The 19203-nt window shown below is 30.1% G+C and overlaps 1 protein-coding gene and 1 pseudogene across 2 annotated transcripts; both read right to left on the reverse strand.

Annotated features, from left to right (window-relative positions):
• Positions 1-3699: 3699 nt before the first annotated feature.
• LOC111297331 (calvin cycle protein CP12-3, chloroplastic pseudogene) lies at positions 3700-4471 on the reverse strand (annotated as a pseudogene).
• A 3715-nt stretch (positions 4472-8186) lies between these two features.
• LOC111297267 (Cyclophilin-like peptidyl-prolyl cis-trans isomerase family protein) lies at positions 8187-10709 on the reverse strand. 2 transcript variants are annotated; one of them, XM_022891940.2, is made up of 7 exons: positions 10453-10709; positions 10338-10361; positions 10162-10249; positions 9581-9673; positions 9057-9089; positions 8629-8685; positions 8187-8517 (listed from the first exon to the last, which is right to left on the reverse strand). In XM_022891940.2, exons 1-7 carry the CDS (start codon positions 10620-10622, stop codon positions 8407-8409), a joined length of 576 nt encoding a protein of 191 aa, XP_022747675.2. In that variant the 5' UTR covers positions 10623-10709; the 3' UTR covers positions 8187-8406. The 2 variants fall into 2 exon arrangements, with proteins under 2 accessions (XP_022747675.2, XP_022747676.2); XM_022891941.2 differs by lacking the exon at positions 9057-9089.
• Positions 10710-19203: the final 8494 nt, after the last annotated feature.

Here is a 19203-nt window from a genome sequence, read left to right on the forward strand (position 1 = left end):
AGTCAGAATGGGTAATGGTGATTTCGTATAAGTCAAAAGAAAAAGAATAGTGACTGTTGAGACACCAACATATACCAAACTCATTTTAGATGTGCTATTTGTGCCTAAAATAAATCAAAACATATTAAGTGTAGGACAATTGCTAAAAAAGAACTACTCTTTAGTTTTTAAAGACAAAGCATGCATAATTCATGATCCCACTGGCCATGAACCCTTTACTGTTAATATGAAAGGAAAATATTTTCCTTGAATTGGCATGAAGCAAACTCTTTTGCATATGTTAGTTCACATGATGAATCTTCTTTATGGCATAAAAGGATAGGACATTTCAACTACAATGCATTAAATTTCATGCATAAAAATGATCTTGTATTAAACATGCCTATTGTTGAAATCAATGCTGGAGTGTGTGAAGTCTGTCAGCTAGGAAAACAAAATAAGTTGCCATTTGCAATTAACAAAACATGAAGGGCAACTGAAAAACTACAACTTGTTCATACTAATGTTTATGGTCCTATGAGAACCTTGTCCTCAAATAGAGCTAGATATTTCTTTTTTTTATACGTGATTTTACCAGAATGTATTGGATTTACTTTATGAAACAAAAGTCTAAAGTTGCAAATGTATTTTGGAAGTTCAAGGCTTGGATTGAGAATCAAAGTAGCTGCAAAATCAAGATCATAAGATTAGATAATGATACTATATACACATTTGAAAGATTAATGAGTTTTGTGAAGTTGCAGGAATTGAACACCAACTCACAACAACTTACACTCTACAACAAAATGGAGTCAATGAAAGGAAAAATAGAACAATCATGGAGATGGCAAGATGCATGCTGTTTGAGAAGAATCTTCTTAAGAAGTTTTGGGCAGAGACAATCAATACCTCTATCTACTTGCTCAATAGGTTGCCTATAAAAGCTTTGAAAGGAAAAACTTCGTTTGAAGCCTAGTATAGAAGTAAACTATCAGTGCAGCATCTCAGAGTTTTTGGCAACATTTGTTATATGTTTGTTCCTGAAATCAAAAGGGATAAACTTGATCAAAAAGCAAAAATTTGTATTTTTTTGGGCTATAGCAGCATCACCAAAAGTTATAAGACTTACAATCCACTTACAGGCAAGGTGATTGTAAGTAGAAACGTGAGATTTAATGACCAAGCCACCTAAAATTGAGAAAAGTTAAAAAGAGAATCAATCAAGCAAACTACTTCAGACATTATAAGCTTCCAAGATCAAGAGGATTATATGTTTGAAAATGAAATCATTGATTATGAACCAGTGAGAGGAATCAGACCACTCATAGATATTTATTAAAGATTAAATGTTGCCATTCTTAAACCTACAAGCTTTTAAAAAGCTGTCAAATTTTCAGAGTGAAGGAATGCCATGAAAGAGGAGATTCATATGATTGAAAAGAATCAAACTTGGATGCTTGTTGACAGACCAAGCAACCAAAACATTATTGGTGTTAAATGGATTTTCAGAACAAAGTTGAATGCTGATGATTCCATCAACAAACTTAAAGCTAAATTGGTAGCTAAAGGCTACTCCCAATAGCTTGGTGTTGATTTTTCAAAGACATTTGCTCCAGTTGCAAGGTTGGACACCATAAGGTTGCTATTAGCCTTAGCAACTCAAAAAAGTTAGAAAATATACCAACTTGATGTCAAATCTACCTTCCTGAATGATTATCTTGAGGAAGAGATTTACATTAAACAATTTGATGGTTTTGTTACCAAGGAAGATGAGGGAAAAGTCTATCTACTCAAGAAGGCTTTGTATGGATCAAAATAAGCTCTAAGAGCTTGGAATTCCAGAATTGATGATCATTTGCTAAAGTTAGGATTCAAGAAAAGCCTTAGTGAAGCAACATTGTACATTAAGGTTTTTAATAGTAATGATTTGTTGATTGTTTCTTTGTATGTTGATGATATTTTGGTATAGGTAGCAAATCAGCTTTTATGGAGGATTTTAAACACCAAATTCAGAAAGTTTTTGAGATGACAGATATAGGAGAAATGTCTTATTTTCTTAGAATAGAGATTCATCAAGACAACTAAGGAATCTTCATTTGTCAAAGAAAATATGCAAATGAAATCTTGAATAAGTTTATGATGGAAAATTTTAAACCAATCAACACCCTTTTGGCTCAGAATGAAAAACTCATTAAGGAAGATGGAGATAATGAAGTTGATGGTTCTATTTATAGAAGCTTGGTTGGTTGCTTATTGTATTGGACAGCAATAAGGCCAAACATCATATATGCTACAAATTTACTCGCTAGGTTTATGCAAAGTCTTAGTGAGTTATATTTTAAGGCTACTAAGAGAGTATTGAGATATGTCAAAGGAACCAATTAACTTGAAATTTGGTTCAAGGAGAATGAAAGTTCAAGACTGGTTGGATTCACAAACAGTGATTGGGATGGTTCTCATGAAGACATGAAAATCACTTCAGGTTATGTGTTCTTCATTGGATTAAATGTGTTCAATTGGATTTCAAAGAAACAAGGAACTGTGGCTCAATCAACAGCAGAAGTAAAGTGTATAGCTACTGCAGCTGCTGTTAATCAAGCAATTTAGCTAAGGAAAATTCTGATAGATTTGAGTCAAAAGCAAGATAATCCAACAAATTTTTTTTTATGATAATCAGTCAACAATTTCAATGGTTAAGAATCCTATGTTTCATGGAAGAACTAAGCACATTAAGATAAGTATCACTTTATTAGAGAAGTTGAAGCTGAGAATCAAGCAAAGTTGGTGCATTGGAAGTCAGAAGATCAAATTGCAGATATTCTAACCAAGGCCTTACCAAAGGCAAGGTTTGAAACATTAAGGAAAAGTCTTGGTGTTTCCAGTAGAAATGCCAAGGAGGAGTGTTAGTGGTTGAAGCAATTAGATATGGCATCTCTACTGCAACTTTTGCAACATGTTCTACCATCTTATTAGTTTAGGTAGCATGATAGATTTGTGTACGGTGATCCATACTATTAGGCAAACAACTTTTGTAGTAGTTAAACAAACTTTTGTATTTTTGAAGCCTATAAATTAATGAAATGAAGCTCATGATCTGTGTAAGCCAATTTACAGCTATTAGTAGATTAGTTTCTTCATTTTTTTCCCTTGTTCTTCCTTTACACTAGATCCTTCAGTCAAGCATGAATTTGCTGCTCCCATGGAAGCTGCAAGGAAATTGTACACTCTCTATTTCATGTGTGATTCATACCTTGGCTGTGACCAGGAGTATAACTTCACTGTTAATGTAAAGGAAGCAGCTGGACCACATGAAAACAACAAAGTTTTTACAACAAAATTTCAGCTCGAGCTCATCTCTAAGTCCAAGTCAACTAGAATTGAAACAAAAATAGCATAAAACAATCCCCAACAACAAAGTTGGTTAATTATTATGCAAAAAATCTCCTTAATGCTCTGCTATATTTGACTTTTTCCTTGATAATTTAAAATTTCATGTGAATTCGAATATTTTAACAAAATGATATCTGATTTTAACAAAAAGTAAAAATACATTTGTATTTTTGTGTCAACGGTTACATATAATTTTCCTGTAAAACTCTATATTCGTACACGAATTTTCGTGTCAGTGTATTAAGTTTAATACAGTACATAAAACTAATGAAATTAGGCAGTTCCATCAAAGAAAAAGAAAAAAGGGATTTCTTCATAGGATTTTTATCATCAATCTCCATAGACCTTGCACTCTTCAGTCTAGGATTCACCTGGCAGAAAAATTCCAAAGGATCTTTCTTTTCTATTTCAAGTATAAGCTTGAGATCAGCCTTGGCTTGGCTTACCGCTTCAACCTCATCCCAAGCAACCTTGCATTCATCAGAAGTCTCATCTCCTTCACAAACTTCTTGGCTTCTGTCACTTTTTTCTCAATCATCTCAGTTAGCTGCTTCTCCCTCATCTGAGTCCCTTTATACTGGGTTGCTGCTCCCATAGCTTTTACTGTCATTCTGGACACCCTTTTCTCACCCTTGTTATTACAATGAAAACAAGCTGACATCCTCGGATTTGGACAAAAATTTGATGTTGGGATCTTTACCAGGGTTCCTGTCAATGAGTGAAACCTTAGAGTTGCCATGGTTGATACCTGGTTAACAATTTTCTTCTTAGTTGGTAATAAGAGAGTTTTTGGGGTGGCTTCGATCAAGAAATAGGGGTCTTTGTCTGTGAAAGAGGGGCTATCAACAAACTATTTTGGACGAATAGGGATAAGCCCAAGGCAGGTGACGAATGGGATTTGTTTGCCTTGTCTTGGTTTTTTCAACTGGTGCAGTCATACCCGTGTATCACACAACTTCATACACGTTTTAAAGAGAAACCAGTTTATGTTGTTGTGGTGGGGTACGACCAAGAGATTTAAGTAGGTCTATAATTTTATGATAATAAAATGATACGAAAAAAAAAATGATATACCAAAAAAAAATGATAAGGAATAAAATTTTAATAAAAATTATATATAATTTAAAAAAAAATTAAAAATATATTTATTTATTTCCTATTAATGCATGCAAAATATAAAAATTATTTTTATAATTCTTGTCGACACTTTAAATACGAATTATAAATTTTAATTTTTATTTATATATAATTTTTTGCTAAATTTTTTTAATATTATATTTAAAATGATCAAATCTAGTTTAAAGTTCATGCTTGATCGTATATCCATTTAATCATAAATAAGCTACATAACATGTTAAATGGACACATGAAAGCATACAATTATGCAAACCTCAATAATTCATTGCTTGTTCTGATTCCAAAATGTTTAATCAATGTTTGTAAAGGTGATGTAAATGTAAATTGTGTTGCAAGCTGAGCATTGTAGTGATGCTGCCGTCATTTATATTTAATTGATGCAAATGATATTGAGAAGAAGAAACTTGCATCCAACTTGTTAAATATTATTTATTTTAATCTAAAAATTTTAAGTTTTTATCTCATAAAAAATATTTTATAACTATAATTTGATGAAAGCACTATGATTTGATAAAACTGACGTAGTTCATTTCATTTTATATAAATCATGTTTTTTTCCTCAAGGTTTACATTCTTTGTTGATAAATTTTTTGTTAATTAAGGAGTAACAGAAAAAAGTTCAAATTTACTTTTTTTTTTTTTTTTACAAAGGAAGTTGCAATTTGAGAACAGATAAATAAGTTATAAGTGTTGAAATTTCAATATCAAACTTATTAAATATCATTTTTTAAAAATAATTTTATAAATTAATTAAATTAAATACACGATAAATGCGTTGTTCTATTTGTTTGATTAATTTGCTTTAACAAAGCCAATAGACACAGTCCATTCATACTACCCAAATTTGTTCTTTACAGGAGAGCCATATGCTTGTTCTACATATCCATTTATACTTGTTGTCAATTTACCTGCATGTCTTGATCTAATTAAGCTTCCTGCAATTTCAGTAGTGCTCAAACAATAAAGAAGTTGAGGGATGTTTGTAAGAAATTTCTTACACAATCAATGAGAAGACCTAAAATAATCTGTTCTCGATATTTAATTTTACATGAATTAACTGAATTAAATTTTGAGTTTTTCTATCAAGATCTTTTGATTCTATTTGTCATCTATTTTTTACCAAACTACAGGAGGAGTTGAAGGAAGATGACTTACCAATCCGAAGTTTTGGAACTGTCCTGGCTAGAGGAGAGAAAATTGTAAGTTTCAATGCTCTTCTCAGCCAGTTTGCCATCTAAAATCTTTTTCCACAACATAACAAGTAAATTCCTGTCATTGCAGGCAGGCCAGCAAGACTTTTTGACCTTGGCAGGAATAATTTGAAGCCAGATCAGTAAGCAAAGAAACTATTCTTGCTTTTAAGTTTGAGCTCTCGTCTATCTGTACTTCTTTTGAACCAGGGAGCTATTGCATTTTTGTTATAAAAATATCTCACGAAGCTCCTCTAGCATCTCCTTTTTTCTCATAATTATCGATTGGTTAGGGATGTACGTATAAACAAACCAAACATAAATGAATCTTGTTATGTTCGTGATTTATCATTTAATTAATAAATTTAAAATATTATTCATAATAGTTTATTAAATTTAATAAATGAACAAAAATTGAATATAGTTACAAAGTGTTTTAATATTTTATTTTTTTACACTTTCAAGTATAAATGAATTAAATATAAACAAATTTTATTATATTCGTAATTTATTCATTTAATTAAAAAATTTAATAAAATGAACTGTTGGTCGAACTCCGTTCCTTGGCACCATAATCAAGATACTACCAATGCTCGCTTTCTATTGGTTTTTTTTTTTTTTCGTAGGGTGGATCACACTCCATTTTCTATTTACAATGATACAAATATGGATGCTATGAGAGGTCATCACTCTAAACCAAAGACTGATTCAAACTATTTGCAGTAGAGCTGTGAGAAACAAAGAAAATAATGCAATGCCTGCAAAGTGGACATCATACAAGGTACCCTGCAACTCCAAAACATAATTTCTTGCTATTGGGTGATGTATTGTTTGTTCAGATTATTCAGCAAATGAGATTGAACCTCACAAATTTTTTTTCCTCTCAGATTCCGCAGACACCTGTCCCAAGAACCAAAGGGGCTGTTCCAAGTGCTCGTATTGAAGTGTTTGGTGATAAGGAATGTGCAAAAACAGTTAAGTTATATGGATTAATGTCATATAAAATACTAATAATTTTAATATTTGTATTGTGCTTTACACAAAAATTATATATTTGAATTTATGTCGAATAAATATATACATATTTTAAATTCATATATGTTTTTTGTTAAAAATTTAATTTGACTTACTTTAATATAATTTTTTATATTATTTTTATATCGTATCATCTAATTATATTTTAAATTACATAATAACTTTTGAAGAGGCTTTATAGAACCAGTTGAAAAATTGAAAAATCATCCTTCTTTAATTGATTACTTATGTTGTATTACTTTGTCTAAAATTTCTTACATTTTTACCGGGAAACCAAAGGATAGAACTTTAAGTCTGCAGATGGCCGAACATAAAACTAACAACCACGAGTGCCTTTTAGATTACTTGGCTATGGATGACCAAGAAAAGATCGTTAATTAGATTCTCAAAATCTTTGTGCTGGGAAACTGAGTTACTTAAGGAGAATCCATTGCGCAATTGCCCTTCAAATAGTCTGCCTAGATGATTCTACAGCACTAATCTTGCTTCTTGGGGTGCTGTACCATTTCATGTTTGGATCAACTTTTAACTCCAAAGCCACATCCATGATTTCATGTTGTACTATAATTTTTAGTTCTTGGCTTTTGGTTTCTATCCTTTTTTTTTTTCTTACGATTCAATAAATTATTGGAAGAACACTTGTCCTATGTTTGTAGTTAAGTCAGTGAAATCCTTTGTTTGACTCGATACATTGGAAAACTTGTCCTGTGTTTCAATTATCAGGCCACGTTCCCCTAACACTTGACAATCTTACTCATTTGGTAAGATTTCGTCTTGCCTTCACCCAAAATTTATGGCTCAATAGATTACTAGTCAATCTTAAGTGCAAAACAACAATTCAAAAGACCAAATTCCAAAAAGTTTGAGGAATTGCACAAGCTTATTCAGAGTTAGGCTTCAAGGAAACCAGCCTACAGGGAATATCTCAGAAGCTTTTAGCTAGCTGACAAATTGTACGATGAACTTTCTCCCAATTGGGGGCAATGTCCTATCCTAACGAACAACATTTCTGGGGCCACAACTCTCGTGTTAGGACAGGCCAGTTTTTCAATCATGTTTTATCGTTGTATTATCAATACTTTATTAGTGAAAAAAAAGTGACGAAATTATTTCATGAAACCCGACGTAAGTAAACATATTTAAAACGATCCACAAAAACAAAAAAAAAACACTGGACAAAACTCAGCATCCCTTATCGGTTAATAAAAATATACTTCAACTTCAACTACAATTTATCCTCTTGGAGCAAGTAAAATTTCCCAGATTAGAGGATGGAGTACGGAAATATTTCAGGACCCAAATAGACTAATCTCACCAGGTACTCCAGCAATTTAATATCTACTTAAAGACGCAAATTTCCTCAATCATGAAATGTTATGCGTGTGTGTGTGTGTGTGTTTTTTTTAATGTTAAAACAACAGCTCAATGAATCTCCTAGGCTAGCCAGAAGAACCATAAAGTTCAATAGATCTCTCCAGCACCTTTATCATATAAGTGCTTCAATAATTCAGTGGTCCAATTTAGTACTTCAACCAACATCTTGATAATCAAGCAATTTAAGCCAAAGAGGAAAACCCTGTATAAATGTCAACAGATCTAGAGGAAATTAACTCTAAAATGGTTACACCAACATTTAGGGTTTACTCTTCAGCATGTGTTTTAATTATATCAAGTTTTACATTTCTCCACACTCAGCTATGATGCAGGGTAGTTTTGGCCTGTTGTTGGGTCCAGTAGCCACATTCTCTATCTTCCGAACGACAAGAAGACTATCTCCAAGCACCCTCTAAAATGATCATGGACAAAACAATTCTTTGTCATTTCTAAGAATAATATTTAACTTTAAAAAAAGTGGAAAAATCTGGATATATTCGGCAATAAAGGTTAGAGAACATACCCCAAATACAACATGCTTATTATCAAGCCACTCGCATTTTGCACATGTGATAAAAAACTGCGGTCAATAAACACTGAGATCAATATAACCGAAAAGTTTATAACAGTAAACAAGATGATAGAAGTTCTACCAAGAAGTTCTAGAAATCTTATCCAAGTGAAAACAAAAGATGTGCTTGAAGCATTACAATGGACATACTTCCATCAAATCTCATTCATCTAACTGAGAGTGTGCAGCCAGAGAAATACCTCCATAACATAGATTTGGTACAAATAGCAGCATTCTACTATCTTGTATCCCTTGAATATGAGGAGACACTCGACAGTACTCATGCTGTGTTCATGAAAGGAAACTGGCATTTTTCTACATAAATGCAATTGCATGAGCATGTGAATGTGTATGCATGCAAGAGAGAGAGAGTAAGTTACCTGACAACCATTGGTGTTCGGTCCACTGTTTGCCTGCAATGGAAAAGTTAAAAGAATATGCATTTTTAGTAAATTTTCATTTAACTTATCCATATCCTAGTACCTTTACAGTTTATTTTTCTTCTTCATTCTCCCTCAAGTGTGAAAGTTAAGAAAGGTGTGGAAAAAGGGAGAATGGGGGGAAAGGGTGCACTTATGACCATTTTTATCAACAAAAAAGAGGTGAGGTAGAGAATATCAGGGACTGGAAGAAAGGGGCTATTAAAGTTAAGGCACTCAGCAAGATTATCAAGATATTCTAACAAAATCCTTTCCCAGCAAGCTCCCACTACTAATTTTTCTCAATCACATTCAAAAACCAAGAAATCAGTGTTCTTTATGTACCTTTATGTTAAAGCAGTATTTACCAAAAAAAAAAAAAATGAAGATATAATTAACAACTTGGATAATGACATTGACGGCACTTAGAAAAAGTGTTTTGCAGCATAAAGCAGCATAAAGCACTTATATAGAAAACATCATACCATTGATAGCAGACCAGGACCAGTGTGTTTGGCAATGAAATTTTCATCTTCAAACTTATGCCCATAAATTGAAGTACATCCGCTACCATCACCCTGCAAGACAAGATTTTAATGCAATTATTGTATAACATGAGAGCAATTGGTCTCAATATCTTTATAGTTATCAACAAAGATATACACTATTGTGCCATTTTTATGCTTAACAAATCAAACGAACATTCTAACTTATTGATCTATCGTAACTTAGGCAAACACCACTGTCCAACTTTCAGGTAAAAACTATCCTTAATATGAATATTTCCCACTCATTCAAGTGGGACATTCAATGAAGAACATAACAACAGCAAAGCGACTACTCCAATCATATTTCCCTCAAATTAACAAATCAAAACGTTAACTTGTAAACTAATCTATCTTTAACAAGAGTGTCACTCAAAACCCTGATTCCCAACTACATAAAGAATTCACCATCTAAAGGAAATCTCAAGAAACTAATTCTGGGGTACTCACTACTAATATGACTGAGCAGAGTAGTCAAGATTATAAATGCAAAAAAAAATCTCATATAGTAAACTACCAACCTTGATAAAATCTCCAGCTTGAATCATAAAATCTTTAATAACCCTATGAAATTGGCATCCCTTGTAACCAACAGGCAACCCTGCTTTTCTGATATTCAATCCAATTTAAAAAAAAACGGGTAAGTAGAAATTACTCACGTAGATGCAAATAACTAAAATTTTGAAGATAAAAAAACCTGTATTCGCCGGTGCATAGCTGCCTGTATGATGGGAAAAAATCAAAATTAAATTAGAAATCACATAAAGTGAAAAATAACCATACAATAAGAACGAGAAAGGGAGTGGTAGGACCTGAAATTTTCGGCGGTTTTAGGGGCAATATCAGCGAAGAGTTCCATTTTGATACGACCGGCTGGGATGGAACCGATTGTTATATCGAAAAATACGATTGGGTTTTTAGGATTTGGCGGCCTAACGTGCCACTCCACTCCTCCACCGCCGCCTCCTCCTCCAGAAGCCATCGCCGCCGCACGCGTCTCTCCTTTTTGCTCTCACTCACTGCAAGAACTTGGGTTCTCTAGGTTTTGGTTTGCAAGCTTTTTGTTACTGCAGCGTTGTCGGAATTTGGTTCGTTTTATAGTTGACACTAAATAATTTTTGGCCAAAATATTATGATGTCCCTGCAGTTTTTGAAAATTGTCAAATAAACCTTTATGTGTTTATTGTATCTACTTGAAACCTTAAAGTTTCATTTCTTTTAATTAAACTTTTTTATTTTGTATAAAAACCGAAAAAATCAATTACCCCTTTTTCAATTAAATTGTCACATATTATTTGTTTAATACTTTAAACTTTGATCTTCTATTATTTTATATTTATTATTGATAAAAATATAAAAAATATGTTTTTAAAATTTGAATGAAATAGTTTCTAGATATATATTTATAAAATTTAATTAATTAAAATATTTAAAATAATAACAGTTAAAATTAAAAATTTTGATAAAAAATTAATTGTGACAAATGAATTGGGACATAATCTTTATTCTCTAAATCAATGTCCACAAGAAAAAAAATATGAAAATCCTTAATAAGTTGACATTTACATGACATGTACCATAGGTTTATTAACGACATGCCACATCAAAATTTTTAGAACCATTTTTTTGTCATGTGTGCTATATAAATTTTGAGACAATAGATGCTAACATGATAAAAATAATAAATTTTAATCATTTTCGTTTAAATAAGGGCTAAATAAACAAATATAATATTTAAAGATTTAGTTGGATCTAATATATATATATATATATGCATTTCTTTTGCTATGATAATACAAAATGACATTATTGTTTTAAATTTTATTTGTATTGCCTACAAGAAAAAAAAATCCACTTATACAAAAAATCCACTTGATATTGTGATGTCATTAATTTCATAAAAATATCATTAATAAAAATTTAAGTGGCTCAAAATAATGTTTATAATTCAATTACGATCCGTTAAGAAACGTGAGTGTTAAATGAGTAAAAATAATTAAAAGTCTTGAATTTTTTATTCATAAATAAAGACTAAAATATTATAAATAGTCATGGTCATTTATAGGCATGACATAATTAATTCAAAGGCCTCTGAAATATTACAAATAACAAAGACAAACTAACCACACATACATTAGATAGTAGCTAGAGCTAGTAATGCTGACTGGTTGGCTGTTAAATTAATTATTTAGTATTATTAGTAGTAGTCCGATAGCTACTACTATATTTTATTTTTACGGCCTCACCACCGCAGTTTCCTCAGATATAGGCATCGAGCAGCAAGCAAAGCCCGCTTAAGAAGCGGGCCTGAGTGTTGCCTTCAATGTTGGCGTAGGACTGGTTTGATCAATGACAGCCTCAGACGAGTATCCGAATTTATTATTGTTGTTGCTTTGGTTCCCAGATTTGCCAAGACTGACTTTGATTTGAGACCAATCAATAGCTTTGTTGCCTTCAATGATCAGCATAGACCTGCACTTGATAAATAATTAATTATTTAATTATTTCAAAGCTCTAAATAGTGTGATTTGGTTTTTTTTTTTTTTTTGAAAAATGTAAAGTAATTCAGTCCAAATTCTAATAGTGTATTACTACAACATATGAATGAATTCGAAATAAAATAAAAATTGAGTTAATTTTGAGATACCAATTGAAATTATGAAATTAATATACTATCGAAATTAAGATCAATACCTTGTTAGGCTCATTTTCAACATTGCTCCAAGCAATAATCCACTTAAGCTTATTGTCTTTGAGAAGATATGCAACACCTCCGATGGAACCTTTTGAATCGGTATTGTGCTTAAACTCACCGGCTTGTTGATCTTGAATCGGTCTTGGGGGATCTCTATTGCCATGCCAATAGTTTTGGTTGTCCAACGTTACATATTGATTTTTACCAGCATGATTCTGCAGTTGACACTCTGTGTACACTGGAATAGTTGAGCTAGACATTTTTGGTTTAACCTACAAATTTCTAAAACTGTAGCTATTGGGTTTGGTTTTGCTTTTTGCTTGGTGGTCAGTTGCATATATCGACACATACTTATATACTGGTTTGCAGCATAAGAAGACAAAGCCGGTTGGTACAATTATAATATTTATATACTGGTTTGCAGCATAAAAAGATAAAACTGGTTGGTACAACTAAAAGTATACATTTTTTTTTCTATCAATTCATGTTTCATTTCCATTTTCAAGTATAGCCAAAGATCCGTGTGAAAATTGCGTGGAAGTAGGTATGCAATCTTTTGCGAAGGCTGAGGGGTTGGGCATTCAATGCAATCAATTACTTGATGCAACTTCCTTAATTTCCTGTGATCTTTTATTTTTCATTCAATTTTATGATCATAGATGTACTCAAGTCTCATATACGAGGTTTGGGATAGCTCTAAACTTTTTACATTGCACTTATTAGGGTTATACTAATACATGTTATTTAGATGGCAGAAAACACATGTTATTCTTGAACATTTAACAATTGCACTAAACTTTTGCTATATTCATTTTTTTCTCATAATTATTTTTAACCTTTTTCGCATGAAAAAAACCATACAATGTCATTTTAATTAAATAAATTTAAATTTAAATATAAGATATACTAAAATCATGGTACAAGAAAATATATTTTTGGTGCTAAAAAATTTCATTGTTAAAGTTTGGTTTCAATCGCTAAATTCCTTTACTAAAACACGTTATTAATTGAATTTTCAATGAAATATTTTCATCCCAAAATTGAAGTTGTTACAAGTATTCCACTGAAAAAAGAAATAAAATACTTCAGAAGTTTTCGTTGGGAATTTGTTAAATTCTGTCACTAAAATTTTATCAAACATAAATTATTTTTTTGATAAAAGTTTTTGTGGTGGAAAATTTTGTCGCTAATACTTTATTATCCGTCATAAAATCTTCTAGCTACGTAAGGTTTTTTGTGAGAAAAAAGATCAATCCCGGAGAGAATTGATCCTTTTGCACCAAAATATAAGAAATACTAAATATAATAATTAAATTATTTATTTTATTGATAAAAATTATAAAATATACAACTTAGAAAGCAACTCAAATCACTACTTATAAAGAGTGATCTAAAAGTATCATCGTATCTATTAATACAAAAATAAAATTACTTACAAGGAATGTTTGCTTGTAGTGTCAAAACTTATTTTAATCTATGTAAAAATCAAATAGAGTCAATAAAATTGGGAATGTGATAAAGAGAGTATATACATCAAAAGTTCTATTCACCCATTAATTCTTGTGTTAATTAAATGTCATTTATGGATGATATCCTACTCCATTAAAATTGCAACTTCATTATCCATATAAATGGGTAAAATTACATTGATATTCTTATAACAATCAAGCTTTTGTCTTTTTCCAAGTTTATTGCATTACAACCAAATAATGTCATTTTCAACATAACTATCGGTATTTATGGTGAACAGTGTGTTTTGCGGTGTGGTGGATGTTGTTTTTTAGTAGCAATTATCCTTATATATTTAATTTCAATCGATTGAGATTGAGTCAATAAGTGCAACATAAGTTGTTGGAAAGATCTATTACTTAACTTTGTAACTCATTTTATAGCTTGTTAGTTGAAGTTTTCTAAAAGGAGATATGAATGATTTATTGCAAATAGGCTAACTGGTTAAATTTCTCCATGTTGTGTGCTTTTGGGATTTAAATTATTTTGATTGGCAATGAATTAGCAGACTCGCCATACATGGTTGGAATCTTAATTATCCAACACATTTTATAGCTTATAATTATTTGAACATTTTACATAAAGTTACGTTTAGAACTTTTATGTTTAGAAGTTTTAAAACTTTTTCTTAGTGTGGTAAGATATTTAAAATAAATGTCATGCTAAATGATACAAACTTTACTATTCCTCTCACTGTTTACTTTAAATTTTTTATTATTTTTATTTTAAAATGCCTATTCTTTTATGTTATTTTTTAGTAGCAATTATCCTTATATATTTATAGGAAAAATTATTAATTTAAATTTTATATTGTCAAGTTAATTATTATGTTATAATACAGCTTTGTGAACATTTCGAAATCCTCCTGAACCAATGCAATATTTGGAGTTGAATTCTTCAGTAACTTCAATGATGTTGCCATAGAGTATTTAATTTCTATCATAACCTCATAGTATTTAATTTCTATCATAACCCCATACATGCCGTGAAAATATCTTCACATTGTTCCCTTCCTGAATCAATATATAGACATGACATAATTAGTTCAAATTAAGGCCTTTGAAATATTACAAATAACAAAGGCAAACTAAGCAAACATGCATTAGATAGTAGTTAAACCTAGTAAAGCTGGTGGCTGTCAAATTAATTTATTTTAATATTATATGTAGTTGTAGTCCAATTGCTATAAATATATATATATATATATATATATATATTAATTTGAGAGCCTCACCACCATAGTTTCCTCAGATATAAGCATCGAGCAAGCAAGCAAAGCCAGCTTAAGCAACTGGCCTGAGTTTTAGCAAGCAAAGTCGCTCTAAGTGTTTCGTCGAAAAAGAAAAATTCCATTGCTAAAAATTTTAGCAATGTGAATGATTTTCTGTCACTAAAGTATTTTCACACAAAAATCATTTACATTTTTGAAACATTCAGCTAAAATCATTTATGTCACCAGTGATGAAAATTTTCATTTCTAATATTTTATTATTAATTATAAAATTTTTCATTGCTAAAAGTTTTAGCAACATAAATGATTATTGCGTGAAAATACTTTAGATAGAATTTTCTTCTTTTGATGGAACACTTGTAGCGACTTTAATTTTTCAGCGAAATATTTCATTGCTATAGTACTTTCACACAAATCATTTCCGTTGCCAAAAGTTTTTTTTTTTTATTTTGTAGTGTGATTTTAGTATATATTATATTTATGTTAATATTTATTTAATTAAGATGACATTGTATGGGTTTTTCATGCCAAAAGGTTAAAATAATTATGGAAAAAAAAAAAAATATAGCAAGAGTCTAATAAGATTGTTACATCTTAAAAAGTAACATATTTTGGGCCATCTAATTAGAATGATGAACAAAAAAAAAAAAAAAACCAGATGGCCACAGAAAATAACCCTAATGTAAAAAGTTTAGAACTATCCCAAACGTCCGTAATAAAGGTGTATGAAACTTAAAACATATGGTCATAAAATTCAATGGAAAAGAAAAGATCACAAGAAAGGAAGTTGCATCAAGCAATTGATTGCTTTGAATGCCCAACCACTTCGCCTTTGCCAAAGATTGCATGCGTCCTTCCATGCAACTTTCACATAGATCTTTGGTTATAGTTGAAAATGGAAATGAAACATGAATTGATAGAAGAAAAATAATGAAAAATTTTAATTGTACCTACCTGCTTATTGCCTTGTTATGCTGCTTACCAGTATATAATTATGTGTCTATATATGCAACTAACCATCAAGCAGAAGCAAAACCAAACCCAATAGCTAAGGTTTTAGAAATTTGCACGGTCAATCAAAAATGGCTAACCCAGGTGTTCGAGTGTACACAGAGTGTCAGCTTCAGAATAATGCCGAACAAACTGTAACACTGAAAAGCAATCATGATTGGCATGGCTATGAAGATCCCCAGAATCGATTCAAGCTCAACAGGCCAGTAACTTCAACCACAATGCTGATTCCGAAGGTTCCATCGGAGGTGTTGCATATGTTCTCGGAGACAAGAAGCATATGTAGATTATTGCTTGGAGCAATGTTGAAAACAAGCCTCACAAGGTATTGATCTTAATTTCCATAATATATTAATTTCATTTTCAATTGGTAATTAACTCAATTTTCTTTGTCATGATCTTTTTTATTTGTTTCAAATTCATCTATATGTTCTGGTAATATACCATTAGAATTAATTTGACAGCCAGCTAGCCAGCATTACTAGCTTTAGCTACCATCTAATGTATGTGTGGTTACTTTGTCTTTGTTATTTGTAATATTTCAAAGGCCTTTGATTTAATTATGTCATGTCTATATATGGCTATAACTATTTTTAATATTTCAGTCTTTATTTATGAATAAAAAATTCAAAGCTTTTAATTATTTCTACTCATTTAATATTCACACTTTCCAACAAATTGTAATTGAATTATAAACATTGTTTTGAGCCACTTAAATTCTTATAATAATGATATTTTTATGAAATTAATGACATTAAAATATCAAGTAAGAACACAAAAGTTATGAGAATTTTTTGTATAATTATTTTGGAAACTTATATTTTAGAAAATCTGAAAAAAAAAATGGTGAGACTTGGTAGGGAAGAAGTGGATTTTTTTTCTTGTATGCAATACAAATAAAATTTTAGAAATATGATGTCATTTTGTATTATCATAGCAAAAAAAATTCAAATATATATATATATATATATATTAGATCCAACTAAATCTTTAAATATTATATTTGTTTATTTAGCCCTTATTTAAATGAAAATGATTAAAATTCATTATTTTTATCATGTCAGCATCTATTGTGTCAAAATTTATATAGCACACATGACAAAAAAATGGATCTACAAATTTTGATGTGGCATGTCGTTAATAAACCTATGGTATATGTCATGTAAATGTCAACTTATTAAGATTTTTCATTTTTTTTTCTTGTGGAAATTGATTTAGAAAATAAAGATTACGTCCCAATTAATTTGTCACAATTAATTTTTTATCAAATTTTTTAATTTTAACTGTTATTTTAAATATTTTAATTAATTAAATTTTATAAATCATATATCTAGAAACGATTTCATTCAAAGTTTTAAAAACATATGTTTTATATTTTTATCAATAATAAATATAAAATAATAGAAGATCAAAGTTTAAAGTATTAAAAAAAAATAATATGTGACAATTTAATTGAAACAGAAGTAGTAACTGATTTTTTCGGTTTTCATACAAAATAAAAAAGTTTAATTAAAAGAAGTGACAACTTTAAGGGTTCAATGAAATACAATTAAAAAGAGAAAGGTTTATTTGAAAATTTTGAAAAACTGTAGGGACGTTATAATATTTTAAACAAAACTTATTTATTTTAGCCAAAAATATTTTGACTTTTTTTTTTTCAATTTTTCCCATCATACAGGCAGCTATCCTCTAGCGAATACAGGTTTTTTTTCTTCAAAAATTTAATTATCTGCATCTACATCAGCATGAATTTAAATTGCGTCCGCGACGCAATACAATGATTGCTATTTAGAGTTAACGCTACTTTCCGTTATTGTTATTCATTATAATGAAGGTGTGAATCGTCATGCACATAAATAAAGATGTATCTCATCTACAATAGTTATATAATGAAAATTGTGATCATAATGGCACGCTAAAATTGATATTTGTACTTTTCTTTATTTTATTTATGAAATTTATATCATATTGATTCCAAATTATTATTAAAATATATGAAAATTTATTTTAGCTTATAAATATAAGATTAAAATATCATAAATTACTTTAAATATTATAAATAAATATTATTATATCAAATTTGTTTTTTATTTATTATTAAAATTAAAAAAAAATTAAAACCACTATAAGCATGATTATTGCTATCTTATCCATAACCATAATAAATGTAAAATATCCAAAAACACGATGGTTATCACATTTTAAGTACTTGTACATAGAGTAATCTCTATTTACCCTTTTTTTTTTTAAATTGATTGAATATCAGAAAAGCAGGGCTGCCTGTTGGTTACAAGGGATGCCAATTTCATAGGGTTATTAAAGATTTTATGATTCAAGCCGGAGATTTTGTCAAGGTTGGTGAGGCTCTCAAAATAATATATATATATATATATATATTTATATTTATAGCAATTGGACTACAACTACATATAATATTAAAGTAAATTAATTTGACAGCCACCAGCTTTACTAGGTCTAGCTGCTATCTAATGCATGTTTGCTTAGTTTGCCTTTGTTATTTGTAATATTTCAAAGGCCTTAATTTGAACTAATTATGTCATGTTTATATATTGATTCAGGGGGAACAATGTGAAGATATTTTCACGATATGTATGGGGTTATGATAGAAATTAAATACTCTATGGCAACATCATTGAAGTCACTGAAGAATTCAATTCCAAATATTGCATTGGTTCAGAAGGATTTTTAGATTTTCACAAAGCTGAATTACTTGTTAACCATAATTCCAAAATCTTTATTGATAATTAGAATATCATAATCAAACAAATGAATCGAAATACCCGTTTAGTTTGTCACAGTCGATTAGTGATAAGTAGAAACAAAACTGTTTTTTGAAAAGATTAAGTTTTTTTGGCTTTTTTTTTTATTGATGGTTTTCAGTGAATAAATACCGTAAAAATTAAAAGTTAAGAAAGGACTTTAACTATGTATCACTAAATTTATTTGTTAAACTGTAAAATCATTAATTAATAATAACCGTTGCTATGAAGTAACTTCATCCATCATAAGAAGAAAATATTAAGGGGATCAACAGGGAAAGCTTTTGAAAGCGAAATGCATGCATTGGAATAAATCCTAGCTGTTATCATTGTGAAG

Source organism: Durio zibethinus, chromosome 12, assembly GCF_047325235.1.
Source record: "Durio zibethinus cultivar Kanyao isolate XHJ-2024 chromosome 12, ASM4732523v1, whole genome shotgun sequence".
Taxonomy (NCBI): Eukaryota; Viridiplantae; Streptophyta; class Magnoliopsida; order Malvales; family Malvaceae; genus Durio; species Durio zibethinus.